Raw genomic sequence first — 26,533 nt, forward strand, 5'->3', positions numbered from 1 at the left:
TATAAACGTTGTTTTTTTTTTTTTTTTACAAATAACTACTGTACAATATTTTTAATCATCAATACGAACTGAAGGCTTCAAATTGCGGAGATCAGCACCGCCCCACCGCGACCCGAGTCATTGGATTAGAACGGGAGAAAATGAAAAATGATTATGAAAAAGAAAAAAAAAAAGTACAGTAGGACAAATAGTGACTCAGCGTGTATTTCACTGCTCTACTGACTGAGCCGCTGCATCCTGACTCCGTCGCGTTTTTTCTTCTGAAGCCCGCGGTGCAGGTGTGTTTTTTCGAGAGAAGAACATTGTTATCGGTGGTTGTTGTCGCTCTTTTTTCTTCTGGGCAAAAAGATTCTTGAAATTGCAAGAGAATTTGCAAACTTAAATTTGGCAAGCTGTTTTACGTACATTTTAAACCGCAACGTTGTTGACACACAGGTAGAGAAGAAGCTGAGAGACTGTTTAGTCAATCAGAATGCAGAACACAATGCACGATGCAAATCCGTGACGCAGCGAGACCGTGAAAGGTGAACCGCGATATAGCGAGGGTTCACTGTATAAAACAGTTTTGACAAACATGGAATCATTAACCAAAGCAAATTTTTACCAATCTGTAAAGGGTTTCTACAGTTAGCATCTTCATAATTCCTGTAAAGATGCGTACAAGCTCATTTCAGTTCATCAGGTCAGTAATCAAACTTGTTTCATTTTTAGATTCTTAAGTTCAGTAAACTTAAATTTACTGAAACTTAAGTTCAGTAAATTTACTATTCAAATATTCTTTAGTCTGGCATTAAGATATGCTTTATGACAGATCACACCATGATGTTTCCACATGAAAATTTCACTTTTGGCATGGCGTTTTTGGGGGATGTGCAGGACCAATCTTTTTCCAAACATTGTGTGTGCAGTGACGTACAAGTGTTTCATCTTGTATTTCAATGGCTTGTCCAAATGCTCTGCAACAAACTTTAAACAAGCTGTAATTCCGTTTTTCAGCAGTGGATTGTTATACAGTCAGTGTGCTTAGAGGGATTGCAGTTCATAACTTTTCTTATTGTTTCTTGTGGGGGGAAAAAAACTGTGCATGCCATTTTCAGGTTTTTTGAAGCTCTTTGTGAGTGGCTCTTGGACAACTGTTGATTATTGCTTTGACTCAGGCTGGTTTATGAAGAAATCACGTTCTTTCCCCTTCCAGGTTATAGCTATAATGTGTGGAGCTGCACAATATGTTGCAAATATATCATCATCACACTGTTAGTGTGTGCAATATTCATATCACAAAGACCTGTCTGGAGTGGAGTACTTGTTGGATAATACAGCATATTTTATAAGATCTAAAGTTGCATTTTTCATTCTAATGCAATATTCAGTCAGTAGGACAGAGTATCATGGCAACAAAAGCTCACATTAGACACATATGGCATTACTAAAAATGCTACTGGTCTCATAAAGTACGAATAATTGATTAGAAATTGTGGAAAGAAGAAGCAAATAGGAATATATCGTACCTGATATTTTTTATATCATATAAGTACTTGTGCTCATTGGAATTTTTGAGATGCAGCTGTAACCACTAAAATTTTTATTTTTGTAGCAGTTATGAAACTTTTGTTGTGAATGTCTCACTGCTTTTACAAATTCACCTGAAATATCATCGAGCATAATGTAATATGTAAATATAAGTATTGGAACTGGCGGATCAGATACAAAAGAAAAACTTAAATATTTATTAAACTGCTGATGAGTGCATCTCTAGTTTTCGTATTTGTCTGACTGTCTGACAACAGACTGATGTCAGATGGATATTTTGACAGTTTTACTTGGATTGATTAAACTGAGCCACTATTAAAGCTTTACAGAGATAAGATGACAGCAAAAAAGAAGCATTGCACTGGAGAAAACCATGACTGCACATAACCACCATAAAAATTGGACAGATTTGTTTGTTGTAATTCTTTCTGGCATTTATTGCAGTTTCCATGAGCACATGTTTTAATGCATCATTAATATTGAAAGTCTCTTATGGTTGTGAAGCAAACACTGAATCTCCTTAGCTTAAAAGTAGCCTATTGCATGCAGTATATACCCAAGTGAGTAATGATGCTTGTTTGGCTCTGTCGGCTCTCCTGGTTCTTATGGTGAGATGTTAGCATGTATTTCTATGTCCTGTCCTGTTATTCGTCAAATTTTGTTATAGTGTATTCAGGCACAGTGGAGTAATTCTCAGTAGTAGTTTTTCAATTTCAATTCAATTTCAAGATCTATTCAGTCTGAGAACACCAAGGTGATGTTTGTGTTATGAGGAAGATGAGGAAGTAGAGTAGTAGTCAAAAAATTGACAAATTTGGAATCTCTTCAATTTTAATCCCTGCTACGTGAACACATTGCTTATGATTTTTAAGGTTTTAAGGCTCTTTTACTTCATGTGCAATGGGATCCCTTACCTTATTTAGGCCGCATTGACAGCTTTCCTCCATGTGACCCGGCAGCCTCAGAGTGACTCATATGAATTACTGGAATTCATTAGTACACAATCCAGTCTGGGAGGCAGAAAGGAAACTCTGCACAGCTCTGGCCAGTTCGTAGTTAAATCTGAAGCAGAGATAAGCCGATCGCTGAAAACACACGGCAATATGATCACTCTGGTTTGCGCTGGGAAAATAGGAAGAGGGATTTCGGTGCATGAATGGTGCTGTTTCAGTGAATGTACAAGGAGCATAGCTTTACAGCATTATTTACATTCCTGCTGCACATTGGAATTCTGAAGCGTGTTGGTCTCAGAGTCTCATGGCGTGACTCCCAGAAAATAGGAGGGGAGGTGTGTTATTGATTTTTTTTCCCCTTTTTTGTGATGTGTGAGAGGATAGTGTGATTCAGTCTGGATATTTATGAAACTCTCCCATCAAATGTCCAACACATGGGATTGTGACGTAAATTGAAGTAAGAAGTTACAGTAAATTAATTTCATTAACATTTATGTTTTATTAATCATAAATTAATCAAAAAGTTTCAATCATAAAGAACGTATTGTAAGGACTTAAAGCTTTTTTTCCTTAGAATGTTTGCAGTTTGTGAGTATTTTGTTTCACGCCAAAATGGATCCAATAAAATGTTAGTAAAATCTTTATTAATTTAATCTACATTGTTAATCCCTATACAGCAACAAAGTCAGAAACTCTTAAAGGGCCGTTATTATGTATTTTCCAGACACAGAGTGCCACTTTATAGCACAATTAAGTAGCTATGTTACCTTTATTTGTTATAAAACATTCTGTCTACATAGAACCTAATTTAAAATAAACTTAACTTCGCAATTTGCCTTGAAATTGGCCTCTTTCTTTTCTTTTCAAGAAGTTCCTGCTCTTTTCAACCCAGACTTCAGCTTACCATCACAACATTGCTACTGTCATTTACAACCATTCTTAGGAGCGTTGGACTGAAAAGTAGTTTGCATGATAAACTCAGCAAATGTGCAGTTCTACCCGCTGTTTGCTAATTGCTGCTACCACTGGTCCAGAGGAGCTGGGTGGGGAAGGTGTGAGGTAGGGGTGCTCTGTGAGGCAGGAAGCTCAGCTGGAGACTGCTCTTCTGAGGAGTTTTGTGGAAATAGGTGGTGATTTGTGAGAGCAAGCGTTTAGGCACCTCCGAATGCCTAAACGCTGGCTGCATTGGGGGATTCAAGGATTCCTCAGACATGCATGAAAGAATCAAAGCAACACTCCAGGTACGTTTTTGACGAGGGACTAACATTAGATGATGTAAAGCTCAAAAAAGTCAAATTTTTAAATTCCTGTTCATAAAACTGACTTAAAGTTTTATCATAAAAATGACCCTGAGCTAACTTTTGTAACAGCCACAGAGGACATATTGAAAGATGGCTGAACAGACATTGCCCTCCCTTTGGTCTGAGCTCTGAACGTCATAATGCTGGAGTGATTCAGTGCTGATGTTGCATTCCAGCTGGAACAATCCCACTGTTTTCCAGACCCCAAAGTGGACGCCTAAATTGGACAACAATCTGGCCCCCCTCACCACATTCCCTCCCCTTTCCAATACCGCTCACCTCTCTTCCCCCCATGGACACCCCTTTTTTTCTCCCGCTGCTCTCCAGCCAGTCAACCAACCCACTCCTCCCATACATGCATCCCCTGGTCTCCTGCCCTTATTTGGGTAGAGACATTCTGAGTTAGAGGGGTGGAGGGTAGAGAGGCAGTGAAGGGAGGGAAGGAGGGCGTTGAGTTGACACAAGGGAGGCAGGAGGAGAAACAGTGAGCTCTCGCAGGCCTTTCTTAATAAGGACATGTCTGGAATTCAGGCCCCTCTCGCGGTGAAGAGCCTCTCTTTTGCAGCACCTCTCTCGAACACACTCGTGTGAGCACTCTGAGCTCCGCTGAGGTCGTCAGATCGGTCGTTGTGCCGAGCACTGTTTGCTGCTCTTCACAGCTCGCAGTGCAGAAGAGGTTTGTGGTGTTTTCTCTGCTATAATTGGACATAAACAATAGTGCAGCCACTTCTCCCTCCCTCACACTGCCACCAGCCTTTAATTACTAAACCGGTTACCACACAACACCTGCAGTTTCATTATTGATACATGCTGTCTACTTAAAAAACTGTTTCACATTAGACTGCTAAACTGCTGCTGAATGTAAGAGATTCTTAAATCTCAATGTAAGAATCACTTTTATAATGATATTGGTGGATTTTGTTTAAGTTTTTATGTTGCTTCTCTCTTGGATTAAAGCTGATTAAAATTTTGTTAATAACTGCAAGTTAAACTTCTGATAGGAAACATAAATAGGACTGTGAGGTTTTCCTTAAAACCTCTGCTAACTATTACTTAATTAGTACACAATTTCCTTAACATGTTTTCTATTCATAAAGTATTCATTTTTGGTACTGGTTCTTTTATTTTCTACACGTTAATAACAAAATGCTATCAAATCACAAACCAAGTTTGTACAGTTCAAAAATGAGCAAAAAGCAAAATCATCACACTAAACTGGAAATTTACAATCTTGGCATTTACTTCCCTGGATTAATGGAGAGGTTGGAGTAGGATGCAGTGCTTCTGATCAAACCAATGGACTATTGTTGTGTGTAGATTGTGTAATCCTGAGGGGCCCAACCTTGTGATCTGTGAGGTCTGAGGAGATCATTTGATCTGCTGATGGGAGCTCGGTTTCAGTGTTGAGTGATCGTGTTGCAAGCCTTCGTCATGAGGGTACCTTCTCAGCTAAAATTAACAGGCTGACTTCTGGATATTCATCAAACTGTCGTTTGTGTTCAATCACTGGAGCTGATTTCATGTTGCATGCAGTGGCTTTAATTGGACCATGAGCTACATTGATAGCAAGGGAATTACAATTATAAGCTACATTGTACACTATTTTTAAAAAGGAAAGACATCAGTTTCTAGGCAATAATGAGTTTCATGTCAATGATTAGCAATCCCTTGCACATTTTATTTACTGTGGATGCATTGATGAGACATGTCAATGCAAAATTCTTGTACAATTGAAATAGACTGCTGTGCCCTCTGTAAAAACAAAAGTTGTATAGGCATTATGAGGTAAACAATCAGTTTAGTTTAGGTATTTTTTATTGTACAATAACTATCAATTCTGATATTAAAACTAGTCTTGGTAAATCAGTTTAGAATGTAATTAAAGTTTGAATAATTTACTTAATCTGTTTGAAGAAAAAAACTGTAAAAATAACATAGATTTCCAGATGCTCCTTTTTTTTACTTAAGAGGAGGTGTCTGTTAAACAATAAGAAATCTACCAATGCAATTTGTTATTAACTTTGTAATTGCCTCGTATTTCTATGTTGAACTAAGACTTGCATAATGTCATCTCTAGGAAAACTCGGCTGGCACAGTTTATGGATTTGTAAAAAACAATACCATGGCATGGTATGCAACACAGATACCACATGTACTCCACATATGTGTGTCTGCAACAATAATTTCGTAATTGCTGAGTGTCGTAACAATGATCTGTTTATAAAGTTACTTTTCCTCATGCTATGCTGTACATACACTCTGTCCAAGTTGATGAAGATTCACTTACCTCAGCATGCCGAATGCTTAAAGACACCGACATGGCATCTGATCCGGCATTATTTTCTGATTCAGTTAAGACAATAAGTATTTCATCATTTACAGGCAGGGTCATTATAAAAACATTTAGATGGTGACAATGAAGAGTGACTGAATCTTTTCCAACTGCAGCACCACACTGCAGTGCTGTTCACAGAAATACAATGTATATGCAGGGCTGCATATATGTTGATGTTTCACAATATGAGCTTCTTAATCTTGTTTGGATGGAGGTAAAAGGGGTTTTTAGACATGACGACATGACTTCAGTTTAAAGAAAACATGTAGCCATTTTAATGTGGGAGTGAAATGTGCTGGACTTAGTAATGTTTTAGTATATTAATCTCTATTTTTTAAAATCTATTTTAATTTCTTTTTGTAGAAGATATATTTGCAGATCTGTTTTTCATTTGTATTCTCACCATGTTAAATTTAAACTAAACTTGGAGCAAAACGGTTGTATCTGTGATTCATTACTGTTTCAGTAAAGTTAAAAAGGGGTAAAAAAAAAAAAAAGGTTTTCCAAACCTCACTTACTGTCACATCACCTCACAATCTTTAATATAAATAATAAAATATGGCAATCATGCTAAATACTTTGAAGCCATTATAGCTGCCTTAGTCTTGTCATGTAAACTCAAAACGGCCATATATTTGGTTAAAACATTTCACTCCCCTGTATTTATCCATTTTACTTCACATTTGTCAGTGTCTGGTGAAATGTTAAAACAGAAAGAGAAGCATCCTGGGAGGATCATTACCTCATTGACTTTTATTACTGAAACAATACAATGTCGAAAAGACAGCTTGAAAAATACTTAAGATCTTTTCCTGCAGTCAGCTATAATCCAACCACATTGGGAAACAGTTCCCAAACCACAAGCATTCTCAGAGACCAATGCTGATTATTGGGGTCTTTAAACTTTGTTTTATGAAATATCTTGAATTCATCTAAGCATTTGAGAGAAATCGAATTAAAATTTAGTGATAGTGACATGACTGTTGAAAATAAAGTTCTATGCTTGTGCTTTACATCAATTCTCACAGCTCTCTCTCCTTTGAATTTTTGTAGTGAAAACATTATTGAGGGAAAAGGAGTATCAAACAAGCCGACAAATTCCAGTGACTAATGTACTTACAGAGTATCTAACAAGTATTCGCTTTGGAGATCAGTTTACTAGAATAATAACCAAAAAAATATCCATAGAAACTTCTAACTTGTTTGCTTGTTGGTTATCTCGGATCAGTGCGTTCATGTGGTCATGAAACTTGCTCGTCCAGCTCAAACAGCAAAAGAGTTTCCAGACTTCCATTTAGTTGCCTAACTGGTTGAGTGTCTTAAAGAGAGAAACTATGGCTTGTAATTATCTGACACACAATTCTCAAGAAAGTTTTAGTCATGTATTGTTTGAATTACTTTTCTACGCAGCTTTGGTGCTGCCATTAGTCATACAAATTGAGTACGTCTAATAATGACTTAGTGTTGCTTAAAACAAAGTTATTTGGATTTTGCGGATAATCATTTTACAAAAAGATTATTATTTTGCACTGTCCTTAACAGTGCAAACCTATTCTCTTGCTAAAGAGTCTGTTTAAAGCGTAAGTTGTTTTGATGTTCTAGCCAGTTTGCTTAAGCCATGTAGGTCACACATTGCAAAGTATTTTGGCAAAAATAACATGAGATTTTTGCTAAATTGGCTGTTGAAAAGCTGAAGCAATCTCTTCATAGAACTTTTCTCTGTAATCTGACATGATATCACACATAAAGAGCAGCAGAGAGGCTTGGATGTTCTGCCAGTGCTCAGCCAAACTCTAAAAGCTTTGCCCTTCTCATTGTGATGAGTTATTCTTGTTGACCTCATTCTTCCTTTAATCAAGACTCCTTCCAGTGTTGCCTAAATCCCATTATTGTTTTATGGAGTTGTTAAATTTGTCACTCATAATTTTCCAAACACATGGTTCGTATGCAACGTTTCTAAAATGTTAACCAGAAATAATTCCACATGCTCTGATTATATCCAGCAGTATTTGGCGGGAGAGAAACTGGAGCATTAGTTTAGTGGAGCCTATGTAATGGATGGAATGGATTTCTCAACATTTGATTACTTTTTCTGCGTTTTGTTTACATCTGTCAGTGGGGCACTTGAAGGTATTAGACAAAAACGGTTAAAATAGAAGACAAAACGTGGGTGGAGTAGCTTAAGGTCACGTTGCTGTCCTAACTAGGGATGCAACAACATGAAATTTGCAAATATAAAAAAAAGTACCACATGACCAACAAGATGGAAATAAATATCGGTTGTTAACATCGGCAGCATTATTTATCGGACCAATGCTGATATGTTAAAAAATTACCAATATCGGCCGATCTCAATGTTTTTGACGATATATTGTGCATTTCTACTAACAGCTCTCACAATAAATATTTTCTGTTGAATTCTATAGATTATCCAGACAACAGATATGTTTTTACTGTCTGGGGTTTACAAATTTGAACCTTAATACAGCTTGGAAAATTTGGGGAAACCAAAATGTGTGTGAACCTTTTTTTTAACTCATATTCAAAAAAGAAAGGTATATTGGCTGTTCATTAGAGTTACGTATTGTGAAATTATAAATAACATTAATTGTGGTTGAAGCGTCACTGCCGAGTGATAAAAACTTCTGCACTGTTTTGTTTTACAGATTTCCCACTGATCCTTTGATCTTGGGGCTCAGGGTTGGGCCCAGGGGGAGCCGCCACCATTGCGTCCAACGAGTGGAGTGCCAACGGTAGCCCAGAAGATGGGCTGGACGGGGAAAATGAGGACAAAACCATGGACGGAGATGCAGAGGGCGTTTGGAGCCCAGATATTGAGCAGAGTTTTCAGGAGGCCCTCGCCATCTACCCTCCCTGTGGCAGAAGGAAAATTATCCTGTCAGATGAGGGAAAAATGTATGGTGAGTACACGGCCAGAGCAGCACAAGAACAACAATTACAAGGATATAAACCCAGAAGAAGTGCTTATTAATAAGCACTTATTAATAAGTACTTATAAATCACTGCAACATATATGGTTTCTCCATTAATTAATGGAGAACAGGCAGATTTATACTCTGCTGCCTTAAAAGCAAATAAGAAAATGATTTTTCTTCCTCTTTCGGTTTTCATGTCACAACTTAAACCCAGAGGTGAGTGTTTTCTTTCCACAGGTAGTTCTGTTTAACAGGTCTGTACCTGTTGAGCTGTGACCCACGGGCAGGTTCTTCCAGTCACACTAGCACTTTCAGAGGTGGTTATTGCTGTCCTGAAAGAGACTCAGCTCCTCTTATCGCCTGATTTACACTAGTCTGTTTTTGCAGAAGGTCTTATTTATTACCTGGTTTTCACACTCAGGCTCTTCCTTCTCTGCCTTCTCTTCAAACTTGTCTTTTATCACTCAGCTACAATCAGTTTTTTTCTCTCTCTAAACTTGCAGTACTAGCAAGCATTGCCTTTGGGTGACTGGTTAAAATCTGCTGTTTGATGCTGAATCGCTTTTTTATATTAAAGACAATTAGCACAGCATGAACCAAGACTTAAGAACAAAAACATTGCATTGGCATGCTCTGCTGTTGAAGTATTTAAATATCCATGTGGTTGGGTTGTTTCCTGCCATATGTTCATAAAATTGCAGGTGTTGAGTCCTTGATGAGCTTAAAACCTCCAGATGGCCATACTGGCAAGTGTTCTAGCAGAATCAATAGCATCCAGGTGCAGCAATTTAATCACACTTCTCTTTAATTATTTTCATCCCATTTTCTATTGTTAAAGCTTCAGTTTGTAACTTTTACAAAGATATGTTTTTTTTTACATATTTGTTGAAACTGTCACTGTATCATGACAGTGTAATATATTGGTATATGTGCTGATGGCAGAGAAACAACTTGCCACTGCAGGAAAAGTATTTATCTGGCGTTATCGGTGGCCATGTTTACTTGTCTGAGCATTCATGGCAGGCTCCATAGGAAACACCAGTGGGAAGATCAGGGTTGGGAAACACTGATCTACACCAGTGTTTCCCAACCCTGGTCTTCAAGGCACAGTGCCCTGCATGTTTTAGGTATTTCCTTGCTTCAGTCCAGCTGATTTCAATTGATGACTGATTAAAAGGCGTTTGTTGAACTGCAGTCAGCTGAATCAGGCACATTAAAGCAGGGAAACCTCTAAAACATGTAGGACAGTGTGCCTTGAGGACCAGGGCTGGGAAACACTGGTGTAGATGACAGTAGGAGTGCTGGAAGAAGGCAGAGGAGATTGATTTTTCACAGATTATCAGTCTCATATTATACTCTCACGACATAGTGAGAATTTTAACAAGTATTTAAAAATATTTCATATATATAAAAATTACGTACGGCAGCTTTAAAGACAATACATATTTGATTAGATTTGCACCTTAACTAGGAAGAAAGAGCAGCAATAAATGTTGACTGGCGTGATTTTTTTTCTGCCTTCTTTTCTGTTTCCTTTGCCCCTGACAGCCAAAAAGTCTAGGTTTTGTGAGATTATTTATTTTTTGCAACAATCAATCTCAGGCAATAAACTTTTAGATAGTTTGTGTTTTGATTTGCAGATAATTGTTTGTGGGAGGCTTTTTGGCAATTGACGTCATATTAGATTCTTTTGGTATGATTCACCCAAGATGGAATCCCATCCGCTCATTTGTCAGACAGATTTGAAAACTGAAGGACAAGGACATACCTAGGTTTATTCAAGTAGTGTAGCTGCTTTTGTTTGTCGCCTGTTGAGTTTTTCAACTTAAGGTGCAAAGGCGAGGCAAAATGAATAGCAGAATCAGTCAAAAAGAATCAAAGAGAATTGTTTAGATTGCTAGATTCATTATCTGATAATAATTTCCCACAAGCTTGTTTTACTTCACTTATATTAGTGTGATATATATTTTGTGGATTGTAGAAATAAGGAATTTGCTAATATTGAGCCCAATTTACTTCAGAGACAAATTGATGCTATTTACCATATTTATTTAGAGCCAAATGGGATAAAAACATGTTGGTACCACTGAAATGGGCATGATGCATTTAAATGGGAACAAATACATTTATGTTAAATTAAAAAAACCATTCATGGCAAACACATAAACTGCTATGTTTTGTTCATGATTGTATACTCCTAAATGAGTTGAACATATCTTACTTTCATAAGGAGACTGACTAAACTACTCTGAATATTGAAGAAATAGCATAAATGGTTCTACATAATTGGCTACCAACTTGGTAGCACATCCTACGGTATCTGACAGTGAATGTGTGCATCTATGTAAAACTGGTCAATGTGAGACTAGAGGACCAATCACAATAAAGATACTTAAAAAGAGCTAAGTACAAAAATCCAATACAGTAAGTGCACAACATTCAAAACCATAGGTGATTTTTTTTTAATGCATTAAGATTTTATCATTGCAAATCTTATTAAATTAATCTACATAGCTTTGTCATGCTAATCAAAAAAAGTTTTAGTTTGAAGTTCAGTGCAATATTCCAGATTGTTTAAATCCTCCTTTCAAGAAATGATCTACAAAGATTAAAACAGCTTAGTCCAGAGGGCTTAAATTGTAAACTATAAATACCTGAGTTAATTTTGTTTTGCCATCCACACTCTGTTGCTATATAAAATGTGTTTGGTATTTGCCATTTTCTAAAAGTATGTAAGAGTAGAGTTGTGGCAGCTTGGAGAGTAACATACACCGCTAGAGTTCTTTTCAGAAGTATGCATTTTAATTAAGAAACAAAATTAACATTCATTTTGAATCTTCAGCTTCTTACTGGAACAAATTAGTATTCAGTTTGCTTTAGCTGCATTTTGTTACATAATTCTGATGAGATAACCCATCATTATTGCAGAACCAGTGTGGGGTAATTTTTGACATCTAGGAAAAGTCTGTGGCAGCCTGGTTTATCTAGTGATGAAAGTGTGTATGCCACAGTGCTAAATTTGTTGCAAGGCAATGTGGTAGTGTTTTTGTCCTCTGACATGTCTTCCTATGCCATTTAAATGAAAGGCATACAGGCCTCTCCATGTGGAGAAAATGTTTTATCTCTTTGGTTTGTTGTTTTCTCACGGGAGTGACTTCTTGAGAGCTGTTGCTTCCAGTGTATTGATCTCAAATCAGGAACAACATAAGTTAGCATGGTGACCACGGTCACCATGCTAACTTATGTTGTGAACGAGCCTCATTATGCTGTTAATCCCAAACTTTGCGTTACAGTAGAGGTCATAGAAGATGTGCATGTTGCATGTGATGTACATGTTTGTAAATTTTATTTGATCTTGTCAAGAGAAACTGAACTCAGTTCTCAAAAAAAAATTGGAACAAAATAAAACAAGATTATTGTACATTGAGGAGGCAAAATTTTCTGTATGACAGCTTACAAGAAGTATGTTTTATGCTTTCCGTGGAAGCGAGTATAAATAAATAGAATGTTTTATTTTATTTTAACTTAATAATGTTCCAGTCCTGTTTGCTAGAAGTGTGCTGTCTCAAAAGATTTGGTACGAGAAAATCATCAAAAAAGAAGGTTAAGCACAAACTTTCTACCATAGCAACAAACTGTCAGAACCCCTTTTAAAGGCTGTTTTTTCCCTAGGGCACTAAACATGCTCTCCATTTACAATAAGTCATCTGAGGCTTTACTGGCAGAGCCAAAGCATGCCCCAGAAGAAGCCCTCTCACAAGGTGATTACCTCAGATTTCTAAAAGCTGCCCTGACGTTAGGTTAGGGGAATGTTAACGATTGCACAGCATGTAATACTGTCTACCTTGCAGTCTCAGACTCCGAGTGGCCTCCAAAAGCAGACAAGTCATCCCTCCCATAGGGAATTCCACTTTTTTTCTGCCAGGATTTTTTTTATTATTATTTTGTGGGAAACCTTTGCAAATTTCCATTAGCTAGTTCACAGTTTTATACAAGTGTAATCTGTGCTCCACACGGCTGTCTAGACCAGTGGCATTTATTTTCATTCAGATAACTTTAGGGTTACAGAGAGTTCAAGGAAAAGTTATGTTCTACTGTAACCTCTCACATAAGGAAATATTTAAGCTGTTTTATGACATGAATAAAGAAGTTTTTCTTATAATGGCTTCGACACATATGTGCTTCTGTGTCCAAACCACCGGAAGAGCACTTTGGTTTAGTTGCTTAAACAATAAAAACTTCATTGCAGAATTAATCAGAAACGGAAATAATTACTGTTTAGAGCATTCTGTTGATATCGCTGACCAGAAACATGTGAGTGTTTCTGTGAGAAACAATACATGAGACAACATTTATTGTGATGTTGAGATGCAGCAGTGTGAAAGGTGTAGGCGGAGATGACTTTAAAACTGGAGTGGGAGATCTTTCCAAAAGATTGAATGACATTCTCTTACCATCAAGGCCCAGAATGTGAATCACCACTCAAATAGACCTGTTACTGTGAACTTAAGCTCCTGTGTAGGTTGTCTTCAACTGTGTTATTGTTAAGCAGTTATTTGATTTTTATCACGCTTGCTGTTTTGCTTTTCTCTGCCAGGTAGGAAAAACAATCATGCTTTTGCTTAATTGGATGAGAACTTAAACACCCCACAACTTTGAATCAGCGAGCTACTTCTGCAAGGCACGGGAGATTATAACTGAAGATCTGTTAGCAACATAACATAATAAGACTGTCCAAATATAAGATGGAAGGTAAAATACACAGTTTGTTTACCTAAATAGGAAACAAAATATGACACATCACCTTAAGAGGTTTGGCTTGAGAGGAGTTTAATAACATGACAACAGCCCCAAACAAGTAAATAAGAGTGAAACTAAGTATGTCTCCAGGCCTGAGTCCAATAGAATAGCTTTTACGTATTTAGAACTGGAATGCAAAGCAAAAAAACAGCAGAAAACAAATAACATGGAACTGTGGAGACAAAAAATTTATACGTGTAGTTAGATAATATTGTATGTAATATTATATGTAATATTGTGAATGAATTCTAAATTCACAATATTACAATATTATAAGGATTCATTCACAGAATGGAACATAACCATAAACACAGTTTCCATCAGCAATATTTTGTTGAGCAAAATATTAAAAACAAAACAATCAAAGAATGATTGAGCCTTTAAGATTACTTGTAAAACGAATAGCTGACAATTCTTGTATGCTGAATTCAAAGAAAGCATCAGGAAAAGAAAATGTAGCCCTTCTTGTTTTGCTTCGGGGCTGTGCTGACATGCAGTTCACCTGTGTTTTCTGGTCTCAACAGGTGTATCACACGCCTCTTTGCTTCCACGCCCCTGCAGCTGTCACTATTGCAAAGCACTCTGGGTATGAAAATGGAGAAAAGTTCCAAAGGATGGTCGGTGTCTGTTCTGACCTTCGAGGTCCAAATTAGAACAGGTTCAGTGCATGCACGGGTGTGGGAGAACATATGGGTACAGATATGGGAGCAGAGCCTGAGTACGCTGTTTGATGACTACGCAGGCCTGGTGTTTCCTGTCAGCTCCCTCGCTGAGATGTTAGGAATGTTTTCAGTCATGGCTGAGCAGTATGTTAACAATTTAGGATTACCTCAATGTTATGTGAAGGGAGGAGGGAGGAAAATAAGGGAGTTGAAAGGGTTCAGGGGAGAGATGGAGCTATAGAGAGGTAAAGTTGTGATGACTGAATAGAAATTACCTTTTTCCTCGCTATCTTAGCATGGAAGTGGAAAATTCCAGTGGTCATATAAAAAAAGAGAAAGATGGGTGTGTCTTGTCAGGGGAGTTAAGAATGGCAGCCTGCAGCTATCTGACTGACTGTTGAGCAATCACCAGGAGAATCATGATAGGTTCGAAAGTGCTGCTGCAGAGAAAAGTGCAGTACTGGGGAAGCTGAGGACAATAAGGCTATGCACTCAAATGAATGAGTGTGTATCTGTTTATATTCACCTGTTATAGTTTCCTGAAGTGTGGACTTTTGGCTATCTGACCCTCCCAACGCCATCCGTCCTCCCTTTTCACCCCCATTTCAGACCACAATGTCAAGTCTGAACAGATGTCAGCTGCTGCAGCTGCAGACCCAGAGTGCTGTAAATCATTTCTGGTAAAAGGTTTAAGGAAGCAATCAGTCTAAAAACAAAAATGATAACTGCCACCCAACACAACCAGTTCTGCTGGGTCTTCATTATGAAGAAAGAACAGACAAAGGTCATAATTAGCAGGAAGATGAATTTCTATATCCGGCTGTCTCTTTAATTTTTGGTTGTCTTTGAAAGTAGAGCTTCTCTTTGTGTATGTTTCAGAAGGTAGTTGTTCAAAACAAACGTCTGCTAAGATACAGTGTTATCAGATCATGGTTCTTTAAAAATGTAGCTTATTATCTTAGAGTGCATTCACACCAGCCATGTTTAGTCTGTTTTAATCAAACTCTAGTTCATTTCTTCAGTGATTCTTAGTGTAATACTATAACAGGAGATCGAGGTAACAGTTTTTGCAAAGGGTTTGGCTTGTTTGACACAGTAGAGTGTGAAAGCAAACCGCAACAGCTGAAAATATAACAAATATATTGGGTGTTATTGTCACCCAATAACAAGAAAATCTAACAAATATTGCCCCAGTGGTACCAAGTCTACCAGACCATCAGTTGTGAAACACCCTTCGTTTATAAAGATCTTTTTCTCGAGTCCTGGGGCCTACAGTAGGTATCTTTTCCAGTCATAATCAAGTGATTCTTTTTTATTTGTTAATTATTTAACCTTATTTTAACCAAGAAAGTCCCATTGAGATTGAAACCTCTTTTTCAAGGGAGTCGGCGAAGAGATAGAAAAGTTACACAACTACAATTAGGTACATAATGCCATACAAATAATTAAAAACAGTCACAATTTAAGGAAGTCATCTCTAGTAGTCTCAGTCTGGACTTAAATGTGCTCAATAAAATAAGCTCAGTTAATTTCCTGTGTTTTGCAACATGTTTTATGTAGATGGAGCAAAGTAAACAAAATCTCCATTTTCCCAATTCTGTGCAGGGAAATGGAACAGAGAGCAAGAAATTAACATTTGAAAACAAAGAGTAAAAATTAATGCTTCTCTGTGTGATTAAATTGCAGATTTAGGAGGGCAACAACCCAAGCATGGTTTTATAAATAAATGAATCAATGTCCCAATAATGATTATTTTAAATGGTTCCATAGAAAATGTGGAAGTCTGGGGTAACTGTGACTCAGTGGGTAGCATTGCATTGTCTTGCAATTGAAAACAATTGCAAGACAATGCAATTGCTGTAGGTTTGATTCCAGCTTTCTCACGTCAATGTTCCCATGGGCAAGGCGCTAAACCACAATTTGTCTGATAATTGGTGTACTGGTGAGAGCAAGGGGGTGAATGTGGATTTGAGCCATCAAAATGACTGGAAACATGCTTTATAAGTTCTGTCCACTTATATCCGATGATGAGTTTAAAGTTCCGGGATTTTCAAATGAACTACTAATATCCAACTGTTTGAATTAATGATTACAGTTCCACTGCCATCCTAAAGTAACAACAGTAGATTTTGGCTATGTGCTTCACACCTGTTTGGGGGTTTTTTTGTACTTCAATAAGGGCATCATGTCTCCACACAGACCTGTTACAGTTACTAGCAGCATTATTTTGCATAGTTGAAGACATTTCTAGAATTGTTTCAATTTCATAAACACTAATACATTCTGAAGATATTCTGTTTTCTTGTGATGAAGCCCTGTTGACCCTTTTTAACTACGTCACATAATCAAGTTGAGGCGCCATAACAGATGGTCAAGAGTATTGGACAGAGTGATTGTTTTCCCAAGTTGTTTTTGGCAATGTTGCCATGACTTCTACTTGAAGTCAAGCTAATTTGTCTTTGAAAGAAGCACACCTCTTTACAAAGAGCAGAGTAAAAAGTGTTCAAAAGTTGCTTACCAGTTATTTTGAACATGGCAGGAGCATTCTCTCCATGGTTACTAATAATTATACATATACCTTCTTCATTTTGCAGTTGATTGTATCTTGCTCATTTAGATTATTAATGAAGTACATGAGCATTCATCTTCTTACCTTGTAAGAAATAGTTGCTTCAAATCCATGAATACACCAAGGGCTGACAGTACTTAATTATTATGACTTGCTGCTGCTATCCATAGCCATCATCTTCCTCATCAAAAGGTTTACAATAAAATGACAAGTCTGGTTTGCATTCTTGTCTCTGCGGTCAACGAAAAGCTAATTTAGGCTACCAACTCTCTGTTACAGGAGTTAATGTGTGCAGATAGGTTGTTTTGACATTTGTCAAGGGGGTGTGAGCTGATTTTGAAGAGTGTGGTGTCACTTGCAAAGGGTCAATAAGCACTACTGTGCATCTAACTATCAGTCCTTAGTAATATGTCGGTATGGCACTATGCTGACTTTAGCCTAGGGGCCCAATGTTTTCTAGATCTGCCCCTGATCACTGTGCTGCATTATCACATAAGCAAGAGTTCTGATTCAAAGTATTAGATAAAATCAGATGTTGTGTAAAACAAATTTGCATAAAACAGTAAAAAATTCTTTATATAGTTTTTTCTAGAATGACTGTAATTGCAAAGAAGCAAAGTTGGCTCAGTGTTGAACCGAAAACTTTACTTCAGTTGTTTTAAATCTGGCTCACGTTTTGGAGAAAAATTCTTACTTTTAATTATTTCACTTGTACATTAGTGAAATACTTATACCTCATTGAGTAATTCGCTGTGACATTTTAGTGAAATTCTTTCCACCTCCATGATGCAACATTTACTCTCCTTTCCCCTCCAGCTGAAGAGACTGAGAGTGACAGTTGGGTGGGGGTTGAGAGGGCGTTATTCTTTCCCTGCCATCCTCCACCAGGACGGTCTGCAGCAGGTGCTGTTGTCTGTTAGCTGTGGGGTCACACGGTGGTGTTGTTTTGGGAAAAGCGGCTGCCTCGCTGCCAGGTGGCAGTTGTTGGCAGAGACAGTTATGGCTTTGTGTTTTCTCCAAGAGCCCCTGCCCTTTCCAGCTGCCCTTTTTGCCCCTTTATAGGCGATCATCCCCCGTCCCCATACCCAAGCCTGATGGCCTTCACCCCGGTTCTAACCCCTGTTTCTCCCAAAGCTGGAAGTTCATTTGAGCATGTGTGCACTCAGCCAAGCTCTGTGTTTGTAGGCCCAATCAGACTGGCCAGCACAGATGTGACAGGCTTACAGGAATGTTAGGAATGTGGAGGCGCTGGAGCGGGTGTGTCCATCCTTGGCCTGGGGCAAAAGAGGAGGGGCTCCCTCAGTATCGGCAGACGGCTCAGCTCTGCTTTGCTGGCTGACTGCCGGACTGACTGATTGGTTAGTACGATGAGTGCTGTAAGCCTGTTGAAGATGGCCTGCGGTACTTTTATGGTAATTGCAATAACCAGTGCCTTCTGGAGGCCAACTAGACTTGTTTCTCCTGTCATTATACATCTGGAGAGCTATTAAACTCCTTGGGTTTAAAAAGGCACGTCTTGACCAGTTTTGTCAGCATAATTTTCTGTCAGCAAATTTGGAAGCATTATTTTAATGATATGGTGGTTCTACCTCTCATTTCAGCCCCACTTCCACAGAAACCCAATAAGCGTGACTTGGCAGAGAAGAAAACTCAAAACCCCCTATGCACCCGGTTTCCTATAAGACAAAATCATGCAGCTTGTTTGTGCGTCTCATGCACTATAGTGAATTTTTACCTGATAAAAACAAAAGTTTAATGTAAAGACATTACACATTAGTAAAAGTACAACCTAGCATAAGCGGCTATGATCTGCACAAGCTGTTGGGCAGAATTTTGAGTGGAGATGTTATGTCTTGAAAAACATGGTTGTTTGTAATTATGCTGCATGGCAATGGGAAGACATATTATGGATTGTTAAGCAAGCAAATCAAAACATAAAGACAAAATAATTTAACCTTCCTATTTCTACTGTCAGAAACATGTAACAGGAAACAATGGAAGTATTGTGAATCTTTGTGTTGATGATGAACTCTGAGGCAATGAGATGACTCAAAAGAGAACACTGCCACCAAGTGTCCAATTGGGGATGTACATTATAATGTTTGTGTAACTGCCTTTCATAACTTTTCTTTCTGCTTTTTTGTTACAGGTCGAAATGAACTGATAGCAAGATACATCAAGCTGAGGACAGGCAAAACCCGCACACGAAAACAGGTAAACTTGTGCTAACAATGAAAAAGAAAACATGCATGATTATATTGGGTCTATTTTGGTAACTGTAATCCACTAAATAAAAAGACAGAAACCAGCCTGAGATTTTAAAGGATAATTATGGTTTTATTTTATGTTTATTTCAACAAATTTTATAAAACAAATAGTAATTCCCTTGACCTACTTAACTTGAAAATATAAAAAGACATGACAGAATAAAGTGCTGTTTCTAAAAATCTTCTCAAACTTGGTCATTGCAAGTGTTTTCGCTTGAAGGAATTAAAACCATGCCATTGTTGGCTGATTGCTAGAGGCTAATCTGTCTTAAAAGCATTAAACTAATAGTTTAAAAGTGTAAGAAGTATATTTGTGCTGCATTATGCACACATTAGTGGTGAAATAAATTTTATTCATCACACAAAAGGTCCATATCTTATTTGCCATCACATTGAAACAGAGGATCTTCAAGCTACGCATGTGTCTTAATTAATATTTTTCTGACATTTTTTAATGAAAAAGAGAAAAATCTGCATTTGCATGGCTTGTTGACTTTAACAATAAAGTACAACAAAGCCGTCTAAATGTTTTCACCTGATTTTGTGTAGTGATTCCCAGAAGTGTTGACCTATTTGTTGTATTGGTGTTTCAAGAAGGAGTTGAAGTATTTAGGTGAAGCGAAAAGAAACTGTGTTAAAAGCACCGGATTTTGCTGTTGATGGCAGTCAGCCTCATAACTTTTTCTGGCTGTTTCTTCGGATTCTGTGTTATTATCGCTTATCTCCAGCATTATTTCACAGCTAACTACCACGTTACAAGAAACCTATTCACTAAAGTGTATAATTACCAATCTTATCCTTATCTAAATTCACTTTTCAATGTTTTTTAGCAACTGTTCTGACCGCTGAACATTTTCGTTGTTTCCGTAAAGAATTGGCATACACTCTACAAGTATGCACCTGCATGGTTGTGCATGCATGAATTTGATTGCATGTTATTTATTTGTTGAAAACTGTTTCACACCCCTGTAGGTGTCTAGTCACATACAGGTGTTAGCACGGAAGAAAGTTCGTGAATACCAGGCGGGTATTAAGGTAGGTCCCGCCGGCCCGCCTCCCGGCAACACTGACTGGGCGTCTCTTTCCTCTTTGGTTACGGCTTCTCCCTTTCTTCCCCGTGTCCTTTCCCTCCATGTCTTCTTTCCTCTTCCCTTCTCTTGGCTATTCTTCTGTGCAGGTTTCTAGCCATTTGCAGGTTCTCGCCCGGAGAAAATCTCGCGAGATCCAGTCAAAGCTAAAGGTATGCGCTTCACCTCAGCAGGGCTGGTACACGCTTGGCTTTGCACTAACCAGCTAATTTGAGAATCTGATTATCAATCTTTGCTTACATGGAAAAACCATTTTGGCTACACAAGCAGATGCATGCTTGCTGTGAACAAAAGAATTGTTTGCACTCAAAAGTTTAAAATACAAATTAGATTTGCTTTTTTGCATCCAGTACATCGACATGCATGGTTTTTTTAGCCCTGTATTTGTACAGCAGTACACAGAAATCTAAAAATCAAGCTGTAATGGTTGTTACTGTAGTCTTTGCTTTAATTGAACGTGCATTGCTAAGCCAGTCTAAAAAGTTTATATAGCTGCATGTTGCTCCAGCTCTGTCTCTGTCCTCCACAACTTACTGTACTCCTTTTGCTCTTTTCTTTCTTTCCTTCTTTTTATCTTTCTTTCTTTCTTTTTCTTTCTTTCTTTCTTTCTTTCTTTCTGTTTTCTGCTCCTTCCACTTGAATATTTACAGTTTCTTATCTATTCCTTTGTTTGTAAAGTCTTCTGTAAAACTCAATATAAAGTTTTGTGCAACTCTTTTTAGCTTGTCTCATTCAAATTCTCTGGACTCTTTATGCTTTTTAAGTAATTTTTGCATATCCACACTGAAATAATTCATCTACTTCTAATACTTCTACATATTAAAAATACTATATTCTATGGGGCAAAAATTAGATTAAATTAAACTTCTAAGACTGACTAACCTTCTAGAGTAGTGCCTCCCAAACAGGAGTTGGGAAGCTGTGGTTTACAACAAACATAAGTGGGGCATCTTGAGGTGATGTTTTTGTCATTGTTTAAGAGATCAAATCAAATTGGGGTTGAGTTATGTCTACTTTTTTAAAATTAACTTTTCTAAAATACTGGGGTGTACTTTGTTACTACCTGCATAAACAGGCTTGTGATGTTGCAAAATAACTATATGTAATTACTATTTCAGTGCTTTTTATATAAGAAACAACAGGTGTTTCTGTTTTCCTCACTCAAATCACAAAACAAAGTGATCTAGGCAGTAGATAGGATTGTTCAATTTCTATTGAGCAATCTTTATTGCATATTTCAAAGAGCAACGAGGTGCTTTACATTTCTCATATACGATTTACTTTTTATCAATCAGGGAAAAAAATGCACTTTGGTTTAGTTGTTTATTTACCCAGCATTTTTTTTTTATTATTATTCTCTGTAGTTATGAGTTAGGGTTTTTTACTATTGAGTGCATACTATTTATCTGCTAAATTCAAGTAAATCTCAGCACGACAGCTCATGTTTGTTGTAGGTTCCAACCAAAAGATCCATCAGACCATACTGGTGCAATACTGGTTCTTTGGTTGTCCAGGGACTCAATCTCAGATTAAGAACTGAGTGATACGAATGAAAAACAAGACAAAAATCTTGCAGGGATCTAACAAAATAGCCATATGTAAGACATACAGTGCCACCTAAATTTACCTCAACTAAATCTAAAACGGGAAACTAAATCTGGCCATGCAAGGCTTCTTGCTTGTTCAATTATAGTATTTTTTCTAGAACCTGCAGATTTCAGGGGAAGAAGTTGTCATGAGAGATAGGCCAATTAGATTGCAAATTTGGGAAATTTCCAGTTTCACTAGACAGCCACTTCTCATTAGAGAGCCAATACGAAAAATGGTTCCCAAATTCATTGGCAGATTCTTTGGACACAAACTATCCTTAATGGGGAAACTATTTAAGCAAATCATTTTGATGATAGGTCTGAATTTAAATCAGTTTTAAAAATAAAATAACTTCTAGGTTAACATAGCAAAATGTAGAAGTGCATTTATTAAAAGAATAGGATAATTGCAGTATCACCATGGTAAAGTTACTGCCATAGATTCACTGCAGTTACTCTTAAATGCCACACATAACTGTTGAGTACATAATGCCACTGCAGAGCAGGAATGGCATCACAAGAAGAAAGTTTTGCAGAAAGTACACTCTTTACTCATAAAGAAAAAAATTGAGCAATTTAAACTTTTCTGTGAAGTACTTACTGTCAAATTTGCAGATTTCTTTAATAACAGTAATTAAAGAAATACCTTTGCTATTGTATGTACCTCTGTATACTTCAATACTCTATAGCACCCCACCTTATTATAGCTAGTAATATTTCAATATAATAATGACATTTTAATATGGGTTTGCATTATGTCATAAGCAATAGCTAATATAAGTTCAGGCTCATGTTGTTTTGTAAGTTAAAAGATGAAAAAATTGTGAAATACTGGAAAGTAGGTCAGTATCCATTGCAGTCATGTTTCACTTAATTTTAGTCAAAAGTGTGGTGTCTACCACATTTTCCCATAGATACTAAGTTTGTCCTAATGAGATGTTAGAAGCCTCGTTTTAAGCACCCAACAGTCTGATTCAAGAGTGTGTTACCTTTTTAAGAACTTGCAACAATGAGGTGTAAACTAAGTTTTACATTGTACAATACCTGTTTTAAGGCTTTATCAACTTTGTCACCATGTCCTAAGCCTCTACATAATCCAAACATAAGTTGCAAGTATAAAACTGAAAGAGGTACTGCCTCTTTAACTTCTTCGAGAACACATTGACCTTCATATCAGTATTTGGGATTGACAGTTAAGTTGATAAACTTCCTGCAAAGTTAATGTAATAGACTGAAGACTTAATTTGGGAACAATTAAAAATCAGATTTCCATTCAAAAAGATTGTGAAACAGGACAAATTGCATTTAGTTGTTAATAATATGCATATCTTACCATTAGCTTTTTAAATCAAAGATAAAAATTCTTGAAATTTTAGATAACGTTGACTGTCAGCCTCAAAAGGAATATTTTGTTTTCCCATGATGCCACAAGCTGTGCTTTATTTGCAATGGGTAAACTGTACCAAATATTTTTTAGCTGAATCGAAAAGTTTTACTTATTTCACCCCATTTTCGTGGTTGACTTTAGATTTAAAATCACTATCAAATTTAAATGCCGTAGAAGTAAGCATCAAAACATTATATAGAAGTGCATAATACTAATGGTTTTTCTCTTTTTTGATTCAGGCAATGAATTTGGTAAGTGAATCTGCCTTGTGTAATATGCTTCCCTGCTCCCCTTTGTTTGGCAGCACTAGTGCACTATCCTTTTGCTATGGCCGTCTGCAGGCATGGCATCCCACCCCATCATTATCCAGTTAATAAACCGATGCTAAAGGAGAGAGTTCTGAGCACAGCCCTTCTATGATACCTCATTCTCGCCCCTCAGCCTCTGCCAGAAATCAAACTCTTGCTTGCTTTCCATTAGGTGTCGTTCTCGACACAGAGTCCTACTTCTGAGGTATCTGTCTTTCAGTCGCAAAGTAAGAGATTGCAGTACAAAATGCAACTATTTTGCAATCTAAAACAAAAAAATTTAAATATATACATATATACATTATTTATCTTTTAATGTGTTTTCTTAAATGATTTATCCTCCAAAGGGTTTGGATTGAAATTGGATGGGTTTAGACATCTTGAGCTACCTATGTTTATTCTTGGGTCTTGTGGTCTCTTGAATCCAGCTTTAATGACTTTATTCTATTTTTCTTGCAATGTTCTTGATAACCCACTGACCATCTACTGTTTATATTTGATCAATGCTGCTTCATCTGTGTCATTCTCTCTGCTTTATTCTGAAATCTGCTTTTCATTCAGAACAACACAGTTTTATTGCTAAGCTAACAATTTTCCAAGCTTTCTTTGACAGCTAAATGAGTTGTTTTATTTATCAAACATAGATGTTTTTGAGGAAAAAAAAATTATATGCTGATTATTCCTCGCATATTTCTCTCTTAATTTTCAGGATCAAGCATCCAAAGACAAAGCCCTGCAGAACATGGCCGCCCTGTCATCTGCACAGATTGTCTCACCGAGCATGATAAAGAATCACCTTCCTCCTCTGTCTCCCGCCCCATACCAACCCACTCGAGTGAGAATGATTAAAAATGACTGTATATAAACATCTTATCACAGTGAAAAGAAGGGAAAAATTTGAGAAAAAAAAATTAAACACTTGTCTCTTTTTCTTGCCCTCCAGTTCTGGCCTCATCCAATCCCAGTACAGCCGGGACCATCTCAGGAGTAAGTAAACACAAGAAATAAATAGCTGCAAAAAATAAGTAAATCAGTAAGCAGGTTAGGTTTTATGTCAGGTGAGTATTGCAGGTTTTTTATTTTTACTGAATAACATTTTTCAACACTAGGATGGTTCTAGATGTCAACCCGGGAAGGACTCCTGGGCCTATCTGCACCAGCCATGTGTAAGTTCTCCTTAGCCAAGACCTGAATTTAAGCACAGAACAGCACTAACTCTTCCTGAACACCTGTATTGTTTGTTTCCTACACTGTTGTTGAATTAACCACCATCAGGCAAATTAATTACTTCAGATTTGATTGAAAAAAGGGGAAAAAACATTGAATTCCTCATAATGCTGATGATCTTTTAAAAGTACCAAAAGCCTTAATTGGTTTTCTGTGATTTGTCTGGAAATTATATTGACTGGTGCTGTTTTGTTCTATTATGTAGCACTGAAGAAGGTGAACTTAACGCCTAGCTGGTGCAGCAACACATGATTATTCTTACAAGTTAACAGATTACCACAATAAGAAACACAAAGTTGGAGACATTAGCAGTACGTCTTATAACGAAATACTTATAACTAAATACTTATAACTCACTTGGTCATTTGTTGTCTTTCAGCATCAAACCTTTTGTACAGCCTCCATACTCAGCCCTGCCAGTACAACAACCCATACCAGGTAGGTGTGACTTGTGAGTGTTTTAAAAAATAAAAAACAGACAGTTTATTCATGCCTGTGTGTCTGTGCCCAGCCTATGAGCCCTTGGCGCCCCCTCCTCCACCAACAGCGACCGCAGTTCCAGTATGGCAAGATCGGACGATTGCGTCATCTAAGCTACGGATGCTGGAGTACTCAGCCTTCATGGAGGTCCAGAGAGACCCAGACAATGTAAGCTGAATTTTGGAATGGCATTGTCTCTACCAAACATGCTCCTCTGTGGTGATCACAGAGGAGCATTTGTATTCATTTGTTTGTTCAAATTGTACCCTCTTTGTGAGACATTTAAATGATAAAAGGTACTCAAACTTCACCTGTGTTTTGGTGTTACACAATCATTATCCACTTTTTGTTTAGTTGTAAGTGGATCTAAAAATTTAGTGTATTTTAACTGAGATAAGTAAGGAATGGTGCATTGAAGCTTACTTGCTTCCTATATCAGTTGTTTAATGTTCTCAGAATTTTTTCCTGGTGATGTGATAAAGACTTTAAACTGACAACTTTGAACCTCTGGTCTTTTTCCACTGCAGTACAGCAAACACCTGTTTGTCCACATTGGGCAGACCAACCCTTCCTATAGCGACCCGCTCCTCGAAGCTGTGGAAATCCGGCAGATCTACGACAAGTTCCCCGAAAAAAAAGGAGGCCTGAAAGACCTTTACGAGAAAGGACCCCAGAATGCTTTCTTCCTCGTCAAATTCTGGGTGGGACTTTGTTCATTAACTGCTAAATACATTATTTTCCACTCTAAACATCCCTCCTGGTATATATGTGTTAAATGTCTTAAAGAAAATCTTTTAAATTAATTGCACAGTGTTAAAGTTCAAGAAAACTAAAAAACAAAACTTTTATTATGTTATTTTATTTTGGTGGAATTCCGTAATAAGACATAAACCTGAGGCCCAGAGGCAATAGAAATCCTAAAGACTGCAGATTTTTTTTTTTTTTTCATTTTTATTATATTTAACTTCTGCAGATTTAAATCCATGGCCTCCTTATGGAGTCCATAAGGGGGCCATGTAAAAATAGAGTGATCCATCCTCACTTACTTTCTCGAGATTCTGTGAAAGTTTTTTGAGATCCCGAGAAATATTTGAAAAGTGT

The 26,533-nt window shown here is 37.3% G+C and overlaps 1 protein-coding gene across 8 annotated transcripts in view; it reads left to right on the forward strand.

Moving 5' to 3' along the window:
- Positions 1 to 26,533, forward strand: part of tead3b (TEA domain family member 3 b) — a 34,944-nt gene that overhangs the window by 5,478 nt on the left and 2,933 nt on the right. The window contains exons 3-13 of one of the 8 annotated variants that reach the window (XM_032549053.1): positions 8,786 to 9,040; positions 19,236 to 19,300; positions 20,326 to 20,388; positions 20,531 to 20,593; positions 23,657 to 23,668; positions 24,435 to 24,560; positions 24,669 to 24,712; positions 24,835 to 24,891; positions 25,332 to 25,390; positions 25,464 to 25,600; positions 25,960 to 26,133. In XM_032549053.1, the coding sequence (XP_032404944.1) occupies positions 8,917 to 9,040; positions 19,236 to 19,300; positions 20,326 to 20,388; positions 20,531 to 20,593; positions 23,657 to 23,668; positions 24,435 to 24,560; positions 24,669 to 24,712; positions 24,835 to 24,891; positions 25,332 to 25,390; positions 25,464 to 25,600; positions 25,960 to 26,133 (924 nt within the window). In that variant the 5' untranslated portion in view covers positions 8,786 to 8,916. The remainder of the gene's footprint in view (positions 1 to 8,785; positions 9,041 to 19,235; positions 19,301 to 20,325; positions 20,389 to 20,530; positions 20,594 to 23,656; positions 23,669 to 24,434; positions 24,561 to 24,668; positions 24,713 to 24,834; positions 24,892 to 25,331; positions 25,391 to 25,463; positions 25,601 to 25,959; positions 26,134 to 26,533) is intronic. The other 7 variants (XM_032549055.1, XM_032549054.1, XM_032549056.1 and 4 more) reach the window with 7 other exon arrangements.

Source organism: Xiphophorus hellerii, chromosome 20 (genome assembly GCF_003331165.1).
Source record: "Xiphophorus hellerii strain 12219 chromosome 20, Xiphophorus_hellerii-4.1, whole genome shotgun sequence".
Lineage (NCBI taxonomy): Eukaryota > Metazoa > Chordata > Actinopteri > Cyprinodontiformes > Poeciliidae > Xiphophorus > Xiphophorus hellerii.